The sequence below is a fragment of the Liolophura sinensis genome, chromosome 1, assembly GCF_032854445.1.
Source record: "Liolophura sinensis isolate JHLJ2023 chromosome 1, CUHK_Ljap_v2, whole genome shotgun sequence".
NCBI classification, from domain to species: Eukaryota; Metazoa; Mollusca; class Polyplacophora; order Chitonida; family Chitonidae; genus Liolophura; species Liolophura sinensis.
This window is the reverse complement of record NC_088295.1, coordinates 93,832,368-93,854,752: the sequence shown is the minus strand read 5'-3', so window position 1 is coordinate 93,854,752 and position 22,385 is coordinate 93,832,368. Positions and strand designations below refer to the sequence as shown.

The following is a 22,385-nucleotide window of genomic DNA, read 5'->3' as shown; positions in this document are numbered from 1 at the left end:
CAGCCTCAACAACTATAATTACTAGTTAGACTGCAACAGCAACTGCAGTTACGTGTTAAACTGCCACAACAACTACAATTGCGTGTTAGCCTGCCAGAACAGCTGCTGCCGCAAGAAATGTAGTCACTTGTTAGGCTATCTAAAACGCGATTGCAGTTGTTGTGACAGTCTAACAAGTAACTACAGTTCTGGCAATTACGACTGAAATAACAACTGCAATAACAACTGCAATTACGTATTAGACTACCACAACAAATGCAATTACGTGTTAGAATGTCACAGCATCTGCAATAACGTATTAGACTGCCACAACAACTGTTGCCACAGCAATTATAGTTACGTGTTGGACTGCAACAACAACTGCAGTTACGTGATACATTGCCACAGAAACGGCAATTATGTATTAGACTGCCACAACTGTAGTTAAGTGTTAGATTGCTACAACTGCAATTGTGTGCTTGAACACAACAACTGAAGTTGTGTTCTTGAACACATCTGCAATTCTGACTGAAATGGAAACTCCCCATTCTTCCTAAGTCTATACGCGCACAACATTTATGACCCCTTAACAGCACAACAATACATGCTCCGATTGTATCAGAGAACAAAACACTATGCTTATGCCAACACAGTTTCCTGAATGAAACGAATAGTTTTACCTATTACAATATATTACTGGATGCATGATGCCATCAAGACAATCACGTGACTGTGATTACGTAATAATAAATATAACCCAATAGAACCCCTTCTTACTCGTTCAAACAGTATGTAATCTAACAGTTTGTTGATGAAATCGTTTTTATTTTTGCTTGGCTCGAAATCGGACAGAGCTGTTTTCTGTCAAGGGCATACAGAATGCTTAACTTCCATCCCAAGTTCTGAAAACAAAGAAATCTGCAAATATGGTAGACAATTGCTGTTGAAGCTTGTGTTGGATTTTCATTCCGATAAGAACACAGGTCTTATGAATATGCCGATCGTTTCTGTCCAAGAAATATATTTTACATGATATCGACTATGCATGGTTGATTCCAAGACTTGTAGCTGGAATCGTTCTATACTCAGAAAACAAAAGAAATAGTCCGAGCCTTTTTATTGCTTCTTTTACTGCTAAATATCAGTCTGTGGGATAATTTTGACGATATTGGCCTATATGTCCATAAGTATACGTAAAATCATGAAATAAAAACAATAAGAACAAAAACGATGAAGTCGAAACCATGTTTTCCTGCGCTGTTAACAAATGGATATTTTATTTGGGGTGTCGAAAAGTTCGTCTTTTGTCAGTTTGTCAGCTTTTGCAATTTGCAATTTTGTGATTCCGAATAATTTGTACTAGATCATATACATCCATGTTTTACTTACAAAACAGAAATTACAGAAAAACTTACCAAAAATGGATTTTTTATTTTTTTTTGTTTTAGAAAATGATATTTTTCTTGTAAACTAAAATAAGATTTGGTTCAAATTTCTAAATAATCTATATTTTCAAATACATCTGTTACATGGAACAACTAAATCTGCACACGGTGCCTATAAACGGACTTAAAAAGCATATGTTATGGCATGCGTGAGGTGATAATGTGAATTATTGATTATAGTTGTAGATTCTTCTGAGAATAAACTTACTACTTGCTTGACGATACGTACTGGATAATTAGTTTGACTATTAGTTTGACCATATTGGTTTGAAAACGTGTGTACAGGGGTTATGAGAAGAGAGTGTTAAACCTAAGTGCTCGACAGGGACTTCTTTTTTAATGGCAAATTTTTATTTGGCAAACGAAGTCACACTATATGTAATTCTCGTCAACAAATATTTAACATCATGTGACTGTCGGACATGTTTTATTAGTTGAATAAGACGAAGGGGTTTATGTCCGCCGGGGTTTTTCTCGGCGGGGCTATTGTTCGCCGGGTTTTTTCTCGGCGGGGCTATTGTCCGCAGAGGTTTTGTCGACGGGGCCATTGTCCGCTGGGGTTTTTGTCGACGGGGCTATTGTGTGCAGGGGTTTTGTCGGCGGGGATATTGTTCGCCGGGGGTTTTGTCGGCGAGGCTATTTTCCGCCTGGGCTTTTGACTTGGATTCCTATATGTATACAAATACCTAGTGACTGGTCGTCGTAATATGATTGAAAAATTTTTAAGGGCGATGTAAAACCCCAAACATGCATACATGTACATATACACACTTGGTGGGCGAGCATATGGAATTCGGATGTGTTGTTACACTGCGTTTATACAATGTATTGCTAATGTCACATCACGTGACCGAGTTAAATCAGTGGCTTACAGGGCACTTACATTATTCCAATCTACATGTATAGCGTTTATTTCGATAGAAACAAGGATATGTAGGCTAAATGAAGGCTTACAGCAGGCTGCCAGTAACTGACGAGACATCGCAGGTCGCCAGTAACTGACGAGACGTTGCAGGCCCACTGTAACTGACGAGATGTTGCAGGTCGCCAGTAACTGACGAGACATTGTAGGTCGCCAGTAACTGACGAGACGTCGCAGGTCGCCAGTAACTGACAAGACGTCGCAGGTCGCCAGTAACTAACGAGCCGTCGCAGGTCGCCTGTATCTGACGAGATGTCGCAGGTCGCCAGTAACTGACGAGACATCGCAGGCCGCAAGTAACTGACGAGAAGTCGGCGTTTGCTCCTTGGTACCTGGTTTCTTCAATAAACGTGCATAAGGATGGTATAAAATTACATATTCTTCACCTTGGCATGCAACACTGATCAAAAGAACCCAGGAAATGAGTAAGTTAATAACGTGCTTGATAATAATTCTCTGTCATTATTAGAATCATTCTCTTTAGCTGATCAGAGAAAGAAGGAAAATTACAATTTTGTCATAAGCCAATACCGTGGCCATATCATGCACCTATGTTAAAAATGGTTCCAAATCAGTAATTATTTAGTGACGAATAACACTAAGCTATACCGGTTATTAGTCCCTTATCGGTACCTCGGTACCCGGCTGGTCAGGGGCTTTTTTCCAAACCATTGCATCGTATTAAACTTGGTGCAGGGCTTGGTTATAGTGGCTTGTCAGCCTTGGAGCCATTTGGACAAAATAATGACCATTCTTCTTCTGTTGTGGGCTTGTAGGCTCAGTGGCGGAATTGAACAGCGAATTTGTGGACTCACCCATTCTCTTTGTTCGTATAATGTATTGGGGACAAGTGCCAAAAGGTTGGCGGGGCGCATGTGACCGTTTGCCGGCACAGTCTTACCGATCGAGCAATATTTTTAAGGGGATATGACTCGTTGGGAGGTGAGTGGGGAGCTTTTTTTCACATTCCACATTTAAGCAGGGGGTCAACGCCGTATGACAGCAGGTTCCATTCACAACGCACTCTGTATATAATTAGTTTCCACCCGGAATCGGATTGGCATCAACCTGCATATGATGGTGGCTTTCCTCTGGCCTCAGACCCGTTTCCTCCCACCATAATGCAATGGATACAGTAGAAAAAAGTCTTTCTTCGCCGAGTTGACGTAATACTTACAGTCTAATTTGGATTTTTTATGTTTGAGGAAACGGACGATGTAATTAATGTGATAATTAAATTTTACATTTGTCTATAGAATTTTAATTCATACCCTGTGGAGGATTTGAAAAGTATATAATGTTTCTGTAGCATTTATATAGAATTATGCTTAAACCCAGATATTTCTAGAACCCACAGCCGAAATACGGTTTTCAGTAAATCGAAAGTTGAGTTCCATGTCAAAACGAGTGTACAAAATACAGCAGTTACACGTATGTATGTAAAATTGATAAGTGAACGATTTTGCACTGTTATGCTTGCTAACCTCCCACCTAAATCACCAAAATGTCGCATAAGTTTACCCGAATTAATACAAGGAAGAACCTGTTCGGATCATATTACGCTGATAAAATATCGTGCAGTGCAATTTCGTGTCAGTATACTTTAACATGTCTAACGTCATCTTCTTAGTTGTACTGTAACCCCAAACTGTACAGGTGATGCGTGTATGTAGGTCAGTGCTTTCAGGTGACCAAGGGGCGTCTGTGGGAAAGGTTCGAGCTTTCTCTGTCTTCATCATGTTTAGCTTACAACCTTAAAATGAAACGATTTCAAATCCTTTCTTGCGTTTCAAAACTGCTTCCCAGTGCTCTTGAAAGTATGTGCCATTATCTGGTGTCAAAACCTTCCACACAGGTACAGCGACAGACTGGCTTAATTTTAAAGAGCGTTTCATCGCGCCACAGGCGTTTGTAGAATTGCATCCTGGGATACGTTGATATAAACATAATCACTTTCCGGACTGCTTTATCGATCTATTTCAATTATATTCATACGCATCAGGTGAACGTTAAATCAACGACATACGCAACGATATAACGTTAAACACAACACTGATTACCGTCTGGTAACTTCTGTGTGTGTATGAGTACTCAACCGCCTGCTTTCCACTTACATCTGGAGCGCGCAGTATCGCTGAGGAGGGACTATATCGCGGCCTGTGAAGTGAGGAGGAGCGAGCAGAGCGGTGTATGGCCGGGCCATTGTGAACGAGGGAAGAAGAACACATCTGACATTCAGACGCCTGCTAATATAGACAGTTACACCTAACCCTTGGTGATTTTGCGCTTTCGGCGCTGCGTATCGGGAGGACGGGCGATCATTTGGTCATTACGTTTTGTCACGGGAAGAGAAGAAGATGGCGACTGTGCTTATCTTAAGCATAATATCCTTGTGTCTAGTGGAGTATTCAGGTAAGTAAGTACGGTAGCGGACGGGGACCCACACGGCTGATACGTTAACACAGCCGCTATTACACTGTTTCACCTCCCTCCCTCCCTCCCTCTCTCTCTTCTATACATTACTGACTCCTGTAGCCCCAAGTACCCAGCTCTAAACAGGGCTTCTTGATTGTTTATCCTGAAGAAGACATAGGTCTTGGCAATGGTTCCGTCAGTAGCCCATTGTGATATGTTAATCTACATGTAGCCGCCCCCGTCAATTCCTCTCGCTGACAGCCACGACCGAGTCCAGAGCTGCATATATTATGTTGCATGTTCCTAAGAATGGTGTCCCTTAATTCCAGATACGTGCAGACTGGACACTGTGACCAACATATACTGTACATAGGCAGGCTGCCGCCTGTTTCTAGGATGATAGATCTGCTGTTTGGAAATCATATTGTATGTTGACAGACGATTCCCAGATAGCACTGGGCTAGTGTAACACTTTCAAATAATACCATTTGTATATTATAATGTTCTTTTAATGTCCTCTTTATTGACAACATACAGGTGGTGAGTGTATCACTAGACCTGCACCCAGTTTCAGAAGGAGGTGTACAACGTTTTTTATCGTATGTTTGTTATAAAATACTACATGTGCAATTGTCATACATGTATGGCAAACTGGGCCCAGTATTGCCAATTGTGTACAGCTTGAGGCCAAAGGAGTACAGACAGCCATCTAATCTGATTCAAACAGTAGCTGTTAAGCTTTGAAGAAATAGCTCAATGCCACCTTGACCAGGGTTGGAGACAGCCTTCTAATTTGGGCACCCTTTCAGCCGGGTGGGGCGGGGGGGGCTAGGGGCAGCTGGCCCTGATGGGTCCAGGGCAATGCCCTGGTGGGGGGGTTTAGGGGGTCGAAGCCTCCTGAAAAAAAAAAGCGTAAAATTTTGCAGGACACAGTCGAAGTACAAGAGTTTTCTGTACCTGTTTAGACAGGTCCCAATGACTGGTTATTTTTTGAAATAGTAAGAAATCGTCGTATTCCTCCACTGGTAGATGAAATCAAATTGACAGCGCATTTCACACAGTTGACATAGCTAGAACTCTGTATATTGTGCGATCGGCTGGTTGTTTTCGGTCTACCACGAGGCGTTTTGGGGTCACTCAAAATGAGGCTACACCTTGTTCCTAAGCGCCTCCAGAGTCACGATCTTGTACACACATACAATGTATTATAAACACACGTACCACAAGACAGAAGAACACAAAAATTGGGGATAGGGTAAAAGGTTGCACATTAGTCGATGGGGCAGATGTATCACAAATGGAGGCCATGAAAACAGAGAAACGAAAAACTGCTCATTAAATTTTCTCGTGTTTGCCAAATATTTAAATTTGAATTGTTCTTTGAATTTGGGCTGTTTTGTTAAGTTTATTTGGGCATTTGGGGGTATTTCTTAATTTGGGCGCGGTAACCGGCATGAAAATCGTTGCGTATCCGACCCTGTTGACAGTACTTATACATGCATTTCAGCTACATCATGGATAAATTGAGGAACTAATGTGAAATAAGATAACATAATCAAACATTTAACTTCAGAAATAGTTGTTGCGTGTGATGTATGAAATAATGACTGATAATTCATTGCTAATAACTGATATTGGATCTGGAAATGGGAAGGCTATAATCAGAATTGCAGTAGTCATTGGAAGTGAGTCAGGGACAGACCAAGTGTATGGACACACAAAATCACACTTAAGCTGGAAGGCAGTGGTGAAACAGTATGTGAGGAGGTCTCTAAATGAAATCTGAGTTGTGACCTCAATTTGAAAATTGTGTGTGATAACAAAAGTGTTCAAGATATAATATTAATGTTCCAATGTGTGGACGGTAAATTAAAACCACCCACCAGATATTTGGTTGTCAGAAGAGAAAATTCAATCAAATGGAGTTTCACCCATTAGAAGAAATCTACATCTGTGGCACAACTGAAAACTTTGTAACCACCATGGCAGTGTTCAGATGTTATTGTTGCATGTACCTTTAATACCACCCAGTGAGTTGAGCGTATAAAGTGAATGGATTCTTGCTAAATTACCCTGTTTATCCCCCTGCTGGTTTGTGGAAAAGGAAAAGTGAAAGAGCTCTGTAACCTGTGGTCCTGGATCATATTGAAGCTATTTGATGTGAATCATTAACACTGTCACTTCTGTTTACTTCAGTCCTGTTTAGTGATTTCTGTGGAATCTTCTCTATGCTTTATATTGCAAGGAAGGACTGAAACTATAACAGTCTGTCAGCTGGCAGTTCTCAGGGATTACATTATATTTCGTGCTCTTACTGAAGTTACAATTATGTCTACCTTCAGTAGGCTTTGTGGTCACGAGGTGAAGAGATTAGGTATCTTATAATTAAAAGTGATTATGTACCATTTGCTTCGTGTCCAGAACTGTGAAGTTTAAAATGTGGGGACCCTTTGTGATCTTTTTGAGTGTTGTACCTGTAGTTGTATCAATGAGGAATAAATCAGAGTGGGTGTAGTGAGTTGGTGAAAATTAGATACTGTGATGATATTCTTGAGTGTGGTGTAAAACATCAATGAAATGATTAAATAAAAAATAAATACTGTGATGATCAAGAACAGACATGGCAGATCTGGCAAAATGTTGGCCTATTGTGTCAACACACTCTTGTGTCTTCCTGTGAATAGGTGCTCAAATGCATATTTTCGTAGCATTTTTTGGTGTGGAGAATGCCTGCTTATTATTATCTGTGTGAGCCCAGTCAAATGCCCTTGTGGAGATTTGCCCTAGAGGCATTCCTCCTCCCCTGAGGACTTCAGCCTGCCCAGGGCCATCTTAATCCCCTTAGGCCCACAGAAGCCAGGGCTTGTGGCTTACATAACACACCACTAGGGCCTAATTGGTTTAATCATGTAGAGTGAATTGGTTTTCTTAATGGTGTGAAGAGTGGCATGGTAATCCACTGATTTGGCCAAGTATGGCTCCTCAATCCCTTTATTGGTGAGAATGATTATACGGAATATTGTGTGACATGCTCCATCCTGTACCACAGTCACTTCATAACGCGATGCTCCATCCTGTACCACAGTGACTTCATAACACGATGCTCCATCCTGTACCACAGTCACTTCATAACGCGATGCTCCATCCTGTACCACAGTGACTTCATAACGTGATGCTCCATCCTGTACCACAGTCACTTCATAACGCGATGCTCCATCCTGTACCACAGTCACTTCATAACGCGATGCTCCATCCTGTACCACAGTCACTTCATAACGCGATGCTCCATCCTGTACCGCAGTCACTTCATAACGCAACACTCCATCCTGTACCACAGTCACTTCATAACGTGACGCTCCATCCTGTACCACACTCACTTCATAACGTGATGCTCCATCCTGTACCACAGTCACTTGATAACACAACTCTTCATCGTGGGCCACAGTCAAGTCATAACACTACACTCCATCCTGTACCACAGTCACTTCATAACGTGACACTCCATCCTGTACCACAGTCACTTCATAACGTGATGCTCCATCCTGTACCACAGTCACTTGATAACACAACTCTTCATCGTGGGCTGCAGTCAAGTCATAACACTACACTCCATCCTGTACCACAGTCACTTCATAACGCGACGCTCCATCCTGCATCACAGTCACTTCGTAACGTGGCGTTCCATCATGTGTCGCAATCATGTCATAACCCGACGCTCCATCCTGTACCATAGTCACTTCATAATGCGACTCTCCATCATGTGCCACAGTCACTTCATAATGTGACGCTCCATCGTGTGCCACAGTCACTCCATAACGTGACGTTCCATCCTGTACCACAGTCACTTCATAACGCAGCGCTCCATCCTGTACCTCAGTCACTTCAAAACGTGGAGCTCCATCATGTGTGACGGTCACTTGATAACACGACTCTTCATCATGTGCCACAGTCACTTCATAACGCGACGCTCCATCCTGTACCACAGTCACTTCATAACACGATGCTCCATCCTGTACCACAGTCACTTCATAATGGACCCTCCATCCTGTACCACAGTCACTTCATAATGCGATGCTCCATCCTGTACCACAGTCACTGCAAAACGTGACGCTCCATCCTGTACCTCAGGCACTTCATAACCCGGCGCTCCATCCTGTACCACAGTCAATTCATAATGCGATGCTCCATGCTGTACCACAGTCACTTCATAACACGACGCTCCATCATGGATGTATATACACACAGCCGAACGCTGGGTAAGAATACACAGGTTCTACATCATCAGTAGACTGCACCTTTGAATTTATCTTGGTTTATGACTCGATTAATATAGGTTTAGGATGGCTTGTGTGTAAACTGGGATTATAGTGACTTGAATGAGCATTTATATCCTAGGAATACATTTTGTCATTATCTTTGGAGTTTCCTTGTACAAGTTACAATGTGCTTATGAAACATGAGGCTGAGTCTAGTCCAATTATGTTCTATTCCTGCTGATTTGGTCTTCATGAAATCACTGAGAGCATGTGCTATCGATTTTATTTCACACTAAGCTTCCGACATGGCAGATCTCGGTAAATAATTTCTTTGATAGCCTTTGTTGATTTTTGCAGCATTTCCGGTTTATGTAATTACATTGGATTAAAGACAGTAGACTGAAGTATGGGTGCTTGTTGTGTGCTGACAGTAATGTGTTGCTGGCTCTGCTAAGCTGATAATTACTGCCACACATAAGTTGACTGACCTGAATTGTTTCCGCCTCTATATGTCACGCTCAGCACTTTACTCAAATTGCTCTGTATCATTGACAATACTTGCATGTGAGGGGAAGTCTAGAACATACATACATTTGCCAGCCTTTTATTGAGATTGTTCAGTTAATTTTAAGCTGTCTTGTTTTTCAAGTTTAGAAAAAAAGGCATGTTGGCTTTTTCTAAACATGTTGTATGTGTATATACTTATTAAACTGTCAGTTATACAGCAGGATGAATTAAGGCTGGTGAAGGTAACCTGAAGCAGTGGTGATTGAATATACAGGTTTTCAGTGTGGTGATTGGGTCTGATGGAATGATTGTGTCTTAGTGTGTACAAGTAGCTGCTCTGGTGAGCACAAAACTTGGAGGTATTCTGAAGTAATGGTGAAATATGGATGTTCAGGTATTTTGAAGCAATAGAGTTTTATTTGAATATTCAGTGCACCTTGATGGCAGTGTTGGTTATATAGCACTACCTGGTTTACAGCAAGACAGTCTGTGTGCCATGTTTATATAAGCAAAGTGCTTATGGTGGTGACTGCCATCCTAGACTTCAGTCAGAATTTTAAATCAGTGTAAAATTGTTATTTCTTCCATAACAAATCTAAATATTTCAGGCAAGTTGTGGTACAACAGAATACAGCTAACATAACAGAAAGGAATGTAGCAAATTTTATCATTGAAATTTTGAGTGTAAGATAGCTTTGTGACCGCAGTCCCAGAGGTAGCTCAGGCTGGAGAGGATGTCGTGATACATAGGACTTGTCCGCTTGTGTCATGTGAATGAAGTAGGATATCCTCCAGAGACATTCATATTTTCTATACCTTTCTTCCACTCGAAGTGTAAGGCATTATTAATTCACTGTGAAGGTTTCAGAGAGCTCTGGTTTATTTCAGCGCACCACTAACCTGTGTTTTCTGTGCAGTTAACCCATCATGCTGGCAGTGTCACAAAGGCAAATGGCACAATGGATGTTATATGTAATTAATTTGTGTTCATGAGTCAGACCTGTTCTGCTGTGTAGGGATTGATGGAATATAGGCTGTACAGCTGTCCTGAGCTGAGAGCAGACCCCTGCCTCTTGCCAGCACAACACTAGCCAACAAAGTCGGCTTCTCTGGAGTACCTCTCGTACCACTTGGACATATGCCCTGTGAACGATGCCCACTGGACACAAATTTACCTAAGATTTTTAACAAACAGTTGTATTGAGCTCTATCTCTGTCAAGGGATTGTGTCAGTACCATTGTTCCTGTTGTAGTCCTGTACTGAGCTACTGGAACCATGCGATCACAGTTCAGAATAGGGCTGGGTGTGTTTGTAATTCTGTCACAAAGTGTTACTTTTAATGTAGCATCAAGTGTACCCCTTGATTGAGTCACTGTGGTTAGCCTGCTCCATGTCCATCCAGTGCTTGTTGCTGTTCTGGCAGGCCTGGCAGAAGCCATTGTGTATTCAACAAAAGGCTGTAACTATAGAGCTGCTGGGAACTGTCATGGGGCTGATGGCTGGCTGGCTCACTTGCCTTCCTCCCACTGCCCCTCACCACTCAGGCCTTTCTCTGTAAACATGATATTGTCAGCTAGTCCCTCACCATTATCAGATGTATCCCCCATCTCCTGATCCCCATACCCAGCCAGCTAGGGCTCTCATTTCCCCTCCCCTAGGCCCCATGGCAGTCCTCTCCAGTTCCCTCTCCTCTGCTCTCCCTGCGCCCTAGTGAGGCCTGACAGAACCCTACCCCTGACATGCTGTTTGTAAACACCCTGACCCTCCATGCCAGTCCACCTAGTCTGATTGTGTCTTGTGTTGGCTAGCCAAGTCTTAGTTGATTACTCCAGGAGATGGTGGTGTCTGAGTACAGTACTGTGATATGGTTGGGTACAGCCATGGCCAGCAGAACTGCCCAGTACTTATACCTGGTGTCTGTCCATTAATCCTTATATTTGTTCCAAAATAGCCAGTCACAACTGCAGCGCAGGCATTGTTACCAACCTTAAATCAATATTCACTTTATTTATGGATTTTTTGTGTGTTCTTTTGTTTTCACTTGTGGGATGAAGCTGACTAGTGAAGTTCTGAATTGGAGGGAAGAGAAAAACGAGAGGGAAGAGAAAATGAAATCTAGTGATGTAGTGTGGGAATATGTTTCTGCTGTCAGGCATGTTCATTGTTCAGACTAAGCTATGATATGGAAATCAGAATAAACTGTTCATAAGTTGTGATACATATTTGCATTCCTTTCTTCTGTTGCCATAAAATGAGGTGCAACTTTCTTGTCCATAGTTTACCGATGCAGCAGAGCACAAACAAAAATTGTACTTAAGTATGAATAATAAAAGCAAAAAATGTTGTCCCCTCTATACATTATTTCATGTACTCAGGCCCTTCCTTAAGTGAATAGCTAGTGGTAAAAGATAAGACGCCCATGTTAAAAGATAGGATGTCCAAAGTCTTACTGACTGACAGACAGACGGACAGAAAACGGATTTATCGAGTTGCTTAGTGGCAGATGAAAAGCCTGGCAGTTGTGTGGTGGTGGTATGTAACCCGAGAATTTTCTCCTATTGTCATGCATTAGATGTAATAAACTGGGTGAGGGATGAATTCATTATTTGTATTAACAGAGAGGATCGATTAGACTGGGCCTGTATGGTATTAGTCAGGAATTTTGGAGTGATTGAGTTTGGTTGAGCCCACTTCACATTCCTGAGACATAGGGTAATAATGGTTAATTGATAGGATTGGTTGTGTAAGGATAATGCTGTCTATGGATTGAAGTGTATGGGAGGTGCTGTAGGGATAATCTGTATTTAGTATGATGATGATGGATTGGTGGGGTTTACTGTGACTCCCTGGACTCACTCCCTGAGTGGTGGCCACCATGTGACTGTAGGGAGACTCAGGAGAGAGAGCATGCCTGTTGGGCCATGTGGTAAATTACCCCCTAATACGAATCTAATAGTGTCACTGCACTCATAGCATTCCCAGGCAGTTTGCCCCAGACTTTAGTTATGTGTAGAATGGAGGAATTTAGGGCTCACACATGTGTTAGACAAACACCTTGGAAGGGATTATCATTACCCTATAGCTACCATATTTTTCTGTCTGATGTCCTTAAAATCCAATGTAATTCCTTAATAGGGTTTTGACTTTTTGCTGCACTATAAAACATAAATGATCTCTGCTCCCTCACTGCGTTGGCAGTTCTTGAAATATCTATTGGTTTGTGGAATTATGGTTCAGAAAATGTGTGTTTAGGAGGTCTGGAAAGACATTCTGTTCTGTTGTTAGCCTCAAAACACAGAAGCCTGTATTTGTGTACTTAGTGTGTTGTGCAACATGCATAAGTGTATAACTGCTGTGTGCAGGTTGTGATCATTGTCAGACCCAAGCCTTGTCCTGTTGCACGCATCAATCAGCACTTCCTGTATGGCTTCATGTTTGATATGTGCAACACTAATAATTTGTGCTAAAATCATGTAGGGGTATAACATGATGTAATCAACGTTGATGTGTGGTCTAAGATGGTGACAAAGATAGTGACTGCTGTGGTGTGTGTGTGTTGGGTGGGGGGTGGGGGGGTGGGGGGGCAAAGGATGGCTTATGAGGGTATGAGGAAGTCTTCAGATCCCAGAAGCTCTAACCTGGGGGTGGATACATCTAATATGCCTGTTCAACTGGTCATTCAGGGTGAGGAGGGAGAGAGGGCTGAGAGTGAGGAGGCACCAAGAGATTAAGGGGATGGAGATAGTGGGGGGGGGGGGGGGCTGATGATAGGAGGGGAAGAGTGTGATGATGAGAGTGGAATGGTCATTGTTGATGAGAATGGAAGATGAAGGGTAGAAGAAGGGACAGGGAGAACTCAGTGGGACAAGAGAATGACCCAATGCCAGACTGCGCTACTGATTGATCCCATCTGTGAGAGATGTCTCTCTATGTCATATTTTCCCATGAAGTCATCAATGAGTATTTACACAGGTGGCAATACATGAAATATTGCAAATTGTATTTTGTTTTATTTTTTTCCTGCTGTAATACACCACAAAATGGGTGATAAATTAGTTTGTTTTGAACCTTGCAAGTGTTAATTACCCCCATTTGATTTCATCAGAGGCAATTAAATGGTGTGTGGCATTATTTGGGGGACCTGATTCAGCTGTTACAGTTGAGAAACCCGCAGGAGTGTTCTGCTGTTGAGCCTAATTAAGTTATTAATACTTATATTATCTATGCAGAATAGAGTAGCAGATCCAGTGATCCACTTAATGCTGTGAACAGTGATATAGTAATAACTGGAGTGTATACTGATTGGTAGTGACATGTAGTCAAGGCTGAGTAAAGGATGATGCTAGCTGATACATGCCCCCAACATCACACACAGTAATGCTGTGGAAATGTGCACACCATTCAACAGAAGTAGAAACGTTGTCATTCTCTGTATCCTGGGGCTGGTTGTTGAGAAATGTATTAAAAGTTAAGCCAGGGTTAAATCTTAATACTAGTCTTGGCTTAACTGCTAATACACTTTGAACAACTCAGCCCTGGTCTTAATTCATACTTCATGGCTCAGTTCTTAGCAATGTAGCCTTTTAAGTTCAGTATCACTTTCACCCTCAGAGAAGAGCTTGCTCGCTGGCTATGGACTGCCCTGTATTCTGTAATGCAGCCAATGTAGATTTTAAGGGCAGTATTTATTCGCAAGACCAATTATCCTCTGTCTGGCTGGCTGCTAGCTTGGTTACAGTTGTGCGTATTATTTGAATATTGCCAGGTTTGGTTTCACTGGGGTTTGAGTTGAGCAGCTGGCCTGGCTCTGGGTGTGATGGAGGCTGGGCAGGGAGCTGTGGGGCTGTAGGCATTGTTAATTAGTCCCATTGTCCCCAGAGGGCCATTCCTTGACCATTGTTCTGGAGCATCAATCAGCAGCCCAGCACAAACTGGGATATCCACATCTCTCCTCATTTGTCTCCATCAACAACTGCTACATTGTTACTTACTTCTCATGAAGAACAATGTAGCATAGTCTTAACATTTTGTGTGTTATGCATATAGTCAAGTGTAAAGATACCAGAATAATACATGTAGCAATGTAGAATTAAATTGTTTGTAGCAGTTGCTTTATGCCCTACCCAGCACACTGGCAAGGTTGAATTAAAATTGATCAAACTTCTGCTGTAAACATTGTTGTGAAATTTGTTGTCAAATTGTTACTACACTAGATTCTTGAAGCAGGACTGCACAACTACATGATTCCATAGGAAAGGGGTTAACTGTTGCAGTATAAAATGAGTGTTTGTTTGTGTGCTTTTTGAATGACTTGTTGGTTTGTCACAAATGAGGGAAACTTTGCTCTTATAGGCTTGTAAAGTGACTATTAATACAGAGAATGGTTAGAGAGAGGTGCAGTGACTCAGGGGGGAGGGGGGAGGGGGTTAGGGAAGAGGGCAGAGATCTTATCAGGGCTCTAAACCATCAACAGAGTAACCCCTGACCTATAGAGTTAGGGTGGTGGGAGTTAGTGTCACAGGACAGGGCTGCATCCATCCAGGGCCAGGAGGACAGGCTGTCAGGGTAGGGGTTAGTGGGTAAGAATGTATAGCAACCCTGTTGACAAGGGAGGGCTGTCTGCAGTTTGTTGGTATTCTGTAAAACAGCTGATTAATTCAGCAGCCATGAAATCCGGCTAACCTCTGAGTAAAGGTACTGGGTATCTGTTGGTAACATAAGTAAACATGGCTGAACTGGGAGGGATGGAGAGCTACAGCAGGAATAAATACCACTGGTATGCATGTGCTATGAAGTGTAAGGTTGAATATTATATCAAGGGTGATGTGGGGTTGTAACAGTGTTGCCAATTTCAGTTATTCTCTTCCTTAATGTACAACAAAGAGTTCTCTTTCAGCAACATTGTGGTACTTTTTGTGCACTTTGTTATGTAATGGGTTGGGAGGCAGAACAGTTGGCGATGTACTGATAGTTGAAAGCTGATTACTGTTGTTGCGCTGTGCACTGACTAATTGCAGTACCAGTTGGAATGTTGGTTAACACAGGCCTGGGCTGATAGGAGCATCAAGTGAAAGGGTTTGTCAATCATCACTGTCTGCATACAATTCTGATCTCCTTAGAGTTAAGTTATAGGAATTCCGTACTGCTAAAATGGTAAATCTGATTGTTTTTCTATGATTCAAAGTTATACCACTTTTATGTGCCTGGGGTGTGATAAGGAGTAGGTGTTGTCTGTGTATGTCACTGTAGCATGGGTGAGGTTTGTGGCCGTGTGTGTACTGCAGGGTGGTGGAGTACCATGTGGCTTGTCTTACCCAGCCTGTCAGCTGGGAATGTGGTGGGTGAGCCTTATCACCTGAGCAGGGATTACTTTTGTGCCCTGTGGAATGGTTTATGAGGGCTTGCTATACTTACTGTTATAGCTTAGCTGGTTCTTGATCAGTTGTATGGGACATATTTTGGGATTGTTTTAGGAGGGCTGGCTTTGTAGTTCACTGTTAAAGCTGGACAGGTTCCTGGAGACAGTACTGTTGGACATTTTTGGGGAAAGGAAGGGATGGGAGTAGCCTACACAGTTGGGTGGTGGGGGGGGGGGGTGCATCTGGTGGGATGAGGGAACCCCTGCCTGTCTCCCTGGTTGACCTTTCTGGGGTCAGGGGGCCAAAGGCTATCAGTATAAAGGGGCTGTCAATTAGGGGCTAACCTGGGGTGTGCTCTTGAGGCAATCTGAATCCTACATTGTTTGGCAGACCTGATGGCCTCTCTCCCAGTTTTAGCAGAGTACACCCAGCTAATATAAGATAGGACCTGTTACCAGCACAATATCATGTCCTCTGAAGACAAGTGCAGCAAAGCTTCCGGGGCGTGCAGATAAGCAAGAATGTCATAGTTCATGTGCAATTTAAATTCTGACAGACAAAGAATTCCAACATTAGATACAGTTGCACACATGCAGTAGAATTGATGCGACTAAATCTACTGTTATCTGTTAGTTGAAAAAATGAGTTTGACGACTAGAAATTCCTGTACACAGTACAGGTTAGTGGTGTAATACCTTACATGTGACTGATACAGAGGTCTAATCATTGTAAGCCATTTATAATGTTAGGCATTTAATTATTGCTTTTGGCGTTAGCCCAGGAGCCATGCCTTCACTGTGAGTTCAAGTCTAGCTCATGCTGGCTTGCTCTCCGGCCATATATGAGAAGGCCTGTCGGCAACCTTATAGATGGTCGTGGATTTCCGTGGCTCTGCCTGGTTTCCTCCAACCATAAGGTTGGCTGCCGTCGTATAAATAAAATATTTTTAAGTACGGCATAAAACACCAATCAAATAAATAAATAAACTATTGCTTGACCGTCTATCATCTTGTACTTTTAAAGGAGAAGTGCTAATGGACACCATGTCATACTTGTTGCCTGTAGACTAACCAATGGCTGTTCAAAAGGCCCGTGAATCCAACCCTAAACGGGTAGTAATTAATGCATGGAGATTGAAACCACCTAAATGTATCACAGAATTTGCTACGTCCTAATAAAAAGGTCGCCATTTGTGGTGTGTCCTGTATTAAGTGATCATGGTGCTTATTTGTGACCTGGGTATACTGTTCATTCGACCATTGCTGTCCAACTGCCACTATGTATTATCAGATAGTGATCTCTCTACATCATGGCTGTGCTGATATACAAGAGCTGTACATGGCCTAACAGCCAGAGGGCTAATCGCCATTGTCACTGTAGTGGGACAGATTGCAGCTGGTCTGTTTCCCTGTCTAGACTGCTGCATCAAGTCCAGGTCCATTGGAGGATATGCTGACTGTGCAGGTGATTCATCATAGGCTGTACCTTTGGACTGTGCAGTGTTGGTGAGGAGAGATTGAGTCACACAGGCTGTACTGCAGGCCAGGTCTTGGATAAGTAGTATTGGCATATGAACACACCTGTAAACCCAGAGGCACTCTGACGCAGCTTTTGGAACCACAGATATCACTTGACAATATCATTGTTCAAACATATACATATAAGGTTGCCCCAAGACATAGCATAAGGCACATCATATTGAGGTACAGAATAACTTCCGCTGTATGCTAATTAGACCTTACCTTTAGATTTTTGCGGGTTATGCATTAAGAAGAATTGCGTTGAGGGCTTGCTTCATTGTTTTCCTGCGTGTGTACCAAGACAGCAGAGAGTTAGCCCTGGGGCTAATTGAGCGACATTCCTGGGGAGGGAGACAGATTCCAGGTGTGCGTGGATCAGGAGGCACACCTGGACCTTTTACCTGGAGAATGTGCTCACTTAACACAGCAAACATGGCTGACATTAGTCTGACCACATTTAATGGGTTCACACTGCTCAAGACCTTATGTCCCTTGTTAAAACCACATTATCTCCTTGTAGCATTTACTTTACCCTCCAGCCAATGTGGTTCAGATCTCTAGAGAGACCTTTATGGGGGTAGGGGAAACTTACCAAGCCTCTGACCAGATGGTCAAGACCCTGAAACAAACCACCTGGTTAAAAGCAAGAGGCTGAGAGGTGAATCCCCTCTGCATTATACCTGGTTGTCCAGATGCAGCAGTGTAGATCTGTAGTCTTATGTGTTAGTTTTGCCTGGTCCAATGGCCTGTACAAAGCTTTATAAATCTGTATTATGCATTAGTTTTGCCTGACACAGAACATCACCCAGAGAATGAACAGAAGCACTTCCCTCTTCAGCCCTTCTTCCCTGACAAATCCTCCGAGGCTTTATGCAAGAAGGTTTCTTTCCTGTTTTATGCCTGTTTTAATTGTACATGGTCCACCATCTTTAAAACAGACCACTGCCACTCTAGTTTGCATTTTAGATTGGTGTTCAGTGGTCGATAGGAAGATATCCTGCTGGGAAGATATAAATTTCAACACCAATAGTAATATTTCATGATATTACTATTTATTGACAGAATATTGTTTCACTTGTGGTGTGAAACCAGTGGTGGAATGTAGGGTGTTTCTCAGAAATGTCAGAGAGTGTGTTCAAACAGCTCTTTTTTAGAAACATTTCCTATTTCTCCCAACTCCTTGGATATGTAGTTATCTGGTTGGGAGAAACAAGCCAGAGGATTCTTTAGCTTCTGCGTAAGGAGAGGCTGATACCGAACAGGGTTTTCATAGTTCTGCAGAAGGGAACACCATGAAGATATTGGTCTTTCTGAGTTGTGTGGACAAAATGGTACTGTGCTGTTTGCAGCAATTTTGATAGAAGTGTATTCATGGCACCAGTAACAGGTTGGTGATGTATTGTGAGATTGTAATGGCCAGGTTTGGCTTCCTGACATTAGCTAGGGTATATTGTCCTAACTGTAGCTGGAGAAGTCACTATTGATTCTGTGAGGCACAGGTTATAGGGCCAGTGCTGTTGTTTGGGACAAAATTACGTGGCTGTGGCTCTGACTGTGGCTGGTTGAGGGTTGGGCGGCAAGGCTGCCGGGGTCTTCCAGCCTGATGAGGAAGTAGCAAGGGCAGAGGAGCCGAGCATCTGTCATGGCCGCCATGGATCAATACCCAACATGTCGGCCTCTGCTCCACAGTAGTTTCTTCACCTCATCTGACTCATGCATTGGTTGGCCAGCCGTCGTGCGATGCCAGAGCATTGTGTAATGCTATTCCAAACCTTTTATTGCACATAGTTGATTTTCTGATCTGCTAGAGCATGTAATTTTGCGTGCTGGAAGCCAATGGGGGTTTGCTCAGAATGGCTCCATCACCATCAACCCACACAGTTTTTGATCACAAAAGACTGGCTTAGATGGCAAAAACGGAGCTCTGGGGCTTGTATTCTGATGTATGTCTTGCACATTTTCAGAGTCATTATACAGAAAGCAATGCGCACCATGCAATCCAAACAACTCATTGTCTTATAGACCGTTCAGGTATTATAGACCAAGGCTATTGGCCGCTCGCGTAAATCTGAATGTGTGCTATTATTTGGTGGTGTGTTGGTTGGGCTGTGAACAGTGATTGTGTACTTCAGACTGGTTTGCATATAAAGCAGCTTGTACTAATAGACACTCTGTAAAGGCCATCAATTTTGCTCCTGTCTGTCACAAAATCCCCATAATGATGATTGTAATGCCATCTGTCAACATCTCTGTGTGCCTAAAATACTTGAGCAAACTGGCTGAGGTGAAGGCATGTACATTACAGCCTTGTCTGTGGTCTGGTAATCGATGATGTCTAGTGCAGAAAAGTAAGGGAGTGGGGAGGGGAACCAAGCCACAAAGATACTGTATTGACACCTGTGGACAAGGCACGGATTGCCTTAGAGTCTGGAGATAACCTGGTAGTAAAGTGATGGTAACAAGCTTTGAACAGGCCGTACCTGATGGGGAAACCAGGTATTGCTTCCTGTTTGTGAGGTGTTAGCTCGTCTTCATCAGTAGACCGCAGGAAGCATGCAGCATGCCACTCTGGCTGGGCATTACTGACAGGCAGTAAAGTCCTGTATCATGTGATCACCTCATCTCCTCGCTTCCCCTTACTGATTGCTCTGCCATGATTTTCATTTGTGTAAAAAAGACAAAATTAGAGAATCTCGTGTCAGTAATTAGTGAAATGTTTGTGACTTGCCCAAAGTAGTCCTCCAGATTTAATCAGGTCATCATCTCATGACATGCTCTCAACACATGTATGCACAAGTGCAGGTACCAGGATCTGAGCAAGGTTACCAAGAAAGGCAAAATATCATCAGGTGTATTCACCTAATCAACTAATGCAGCATTACACCAAGTATAATTGGCTTGATTGGGGGAGAAAGAAACTTGAGGTAAATGGGTAGACAAGTGCTGGAAGATGTACACTAGTTGTGTGAAGTACTGTGGGAAATGGGTAGACAAGTGCTGGAAGATGTACATTAGTTGTATGAAGTACTGTGGGAAGTGGGTAGACAAGTGCTGGAAGATGTACACTAGTTGTGTGAAGTACTGTGGGAAGTGGGTAGACAAGTGCTGGAAGATGTATATTAGTTGTATGAAGTACTGTGGGAAATGGGTAGACAAGTGCTGGAAGATGTACACTAGTTGTGTGAAGTACTGTGGGAAATGGGTAGACAAGTGCTGGAAGATGTACACTAGTTGTGTGAAGTACTGTGGGAAGTGGGTAGACAAGTGCTGGAAGATGTACACTAAGTGTGAAGTACTGTGGGAAGTGGGTAGACAAGTGCTGGAAGATGTATATTAGTTGTATGAAGTACTGTGGGAAATGGGTAGACAAGTGCTGGAAGATGTACATTAGTTGTATGAAGTACTGTGGGAAGTGGGTAGACAAGTGCTGGAAGATGTATATTAGTTGTATGAAGTACTGTGGGAAATGGGTAGACAAGTGCTGGAAGATGTACACTAGTTATATGAGTTCAACAGAGAAAAAGTCATTGTGTATTATAAAAATGTCATGTTGTAGATTTAGGAGATGAAGCCAATCAGAGCAATGCGCCATTTTCTAGGCATGTCAGAGCTTGCCTGCACACTTCTATATAGGCTGCCAGGATTGTTGTCTTTGCTGAATGTAACTCTGCCATTATTACCCTGTTTGATCAAGTTATCGATCAGTTGAACTGTCGTTGTTTCTGCCTAAAGGTCACGGTCAGCTATTTCCTTACAAACAATTTGCAGAATGAATGCGGCAAAGTGAAACCAAGGCAATCATATTAGCCTGGATGGTTGTACAATTGTGACAGAGGGCCAGCCAACTGCAGATATGTTAGTTTCTCTCCAGGAGTATTAGGTAATGTGTCTGTTGGCATTAACTGCTGTGGCACATCTATTATTCATTACTACTTGAGGAAATCAATAGAAGAGCCATGCCTGGGTGTATAACGCACACAGATCTTCAGTTCTTAATCCAGCCTTCCCAGTACTGCCAAGTAATGTTGAGGCTGATGGGACGGGGGACAGGAAGGGAGTGGGGGACAGAATTGGCATTGTCCTTGCCACAGTTCCTGGCCTGCCCCTGTGGAGACCTCAGTCTGACTGTAAACCTGGCACTTTATACCCAAGAAGGGTCACTGGCTACTTAACTTCCCAAAGCACCATCAGCCACATTCATGGCTGTAATCATAGACTTTGTATTGATAAACGCCACAAACAGTCTGTACAATACTCTATCCTTTCAGCAAAACACCATGCAATTCTGATAATCCAGGTAATTACAGGTAAGGCTTGTAACCTGAAATATGCAAAAGAGAATGAAGGTTCTGGTTGTTAGGAAGATGTACAGGTGGCAGTTTAGAAGTGAAATATGATGGGAGACTTTTCCCCATTCTTGAGTGCTTGTGGACAATATGGTTGTTTCTCAGCAGGTAGAAGATGAGCAAACTGGCTGTATATATAATGTGTTTGTACATGCTTGTAGCATGACTTCTGTACATTCATGGTAATATTCATTAATTCTTGAGGTAATTGTGTTGTTGGCAGCATATCAGATCCTTAGCAAATGGAGCCCTCTGATCAAGGACAAAGTGAAATTACATAGATTGATGATATGAGAACAGTGATGTCCCCATTAACCCACCCTTTCCACCATCAACCCACCATACCCATTATGTTTTGTACCCTGGAGTGGCAGGCATGCTGTGAGAAATGCTGAAATACTGCATTTTATATATATACTACATGTACATGGGCATGTATGCTTCCCCTTTTTTCGCCTCCACAATGCTACTTGATCTCCGACTCAGACACTGCATGTATGATGGTGAAGAACAACTTTGTGTGTACTGGTACATGAAAATAAAAGCTGTAATGCCTCTTGTGTAAGACCTTTGAAGGATGACCATGGCTTAGCAGTTGAGGTTATCATTCCAGCATGTACAATAATTCATGGCCC

At 42.6% G+C, this 22,385-nt stretch overlaps 1 protein-coding gene across 4 annotated transcripts in view; it reads left to right on the top strand.

Annotated features, from left to right (window-relative positions):
* The first annotated feature begins 4,538 nt into the window (after window positions 1-4,538).
* The window catches only part of LOC135462145 (neural cell adhesion molecule 2-like), a 91,983-nt gene continuing 74,136 nt past the window's right edge, over window positions 4,539-22,385 (top strand). For all 4 annotated transcript variants that reach the window (XM_064739517.1, XM_064739519.1, XM_064739516.1 and 1 more), the window contains exon 1: window positions 4,539-4,758. In XM_064739517.1, coding sequence (XP_064595587.1) covers window positions 4,704-4,758 — 55 coding nt within the window. In that variant the 5' untranslated portion in view covers window positions 4,539-4,703. The remainder of the gene's footprint in view (window positions 4,759-22,385) is intronic.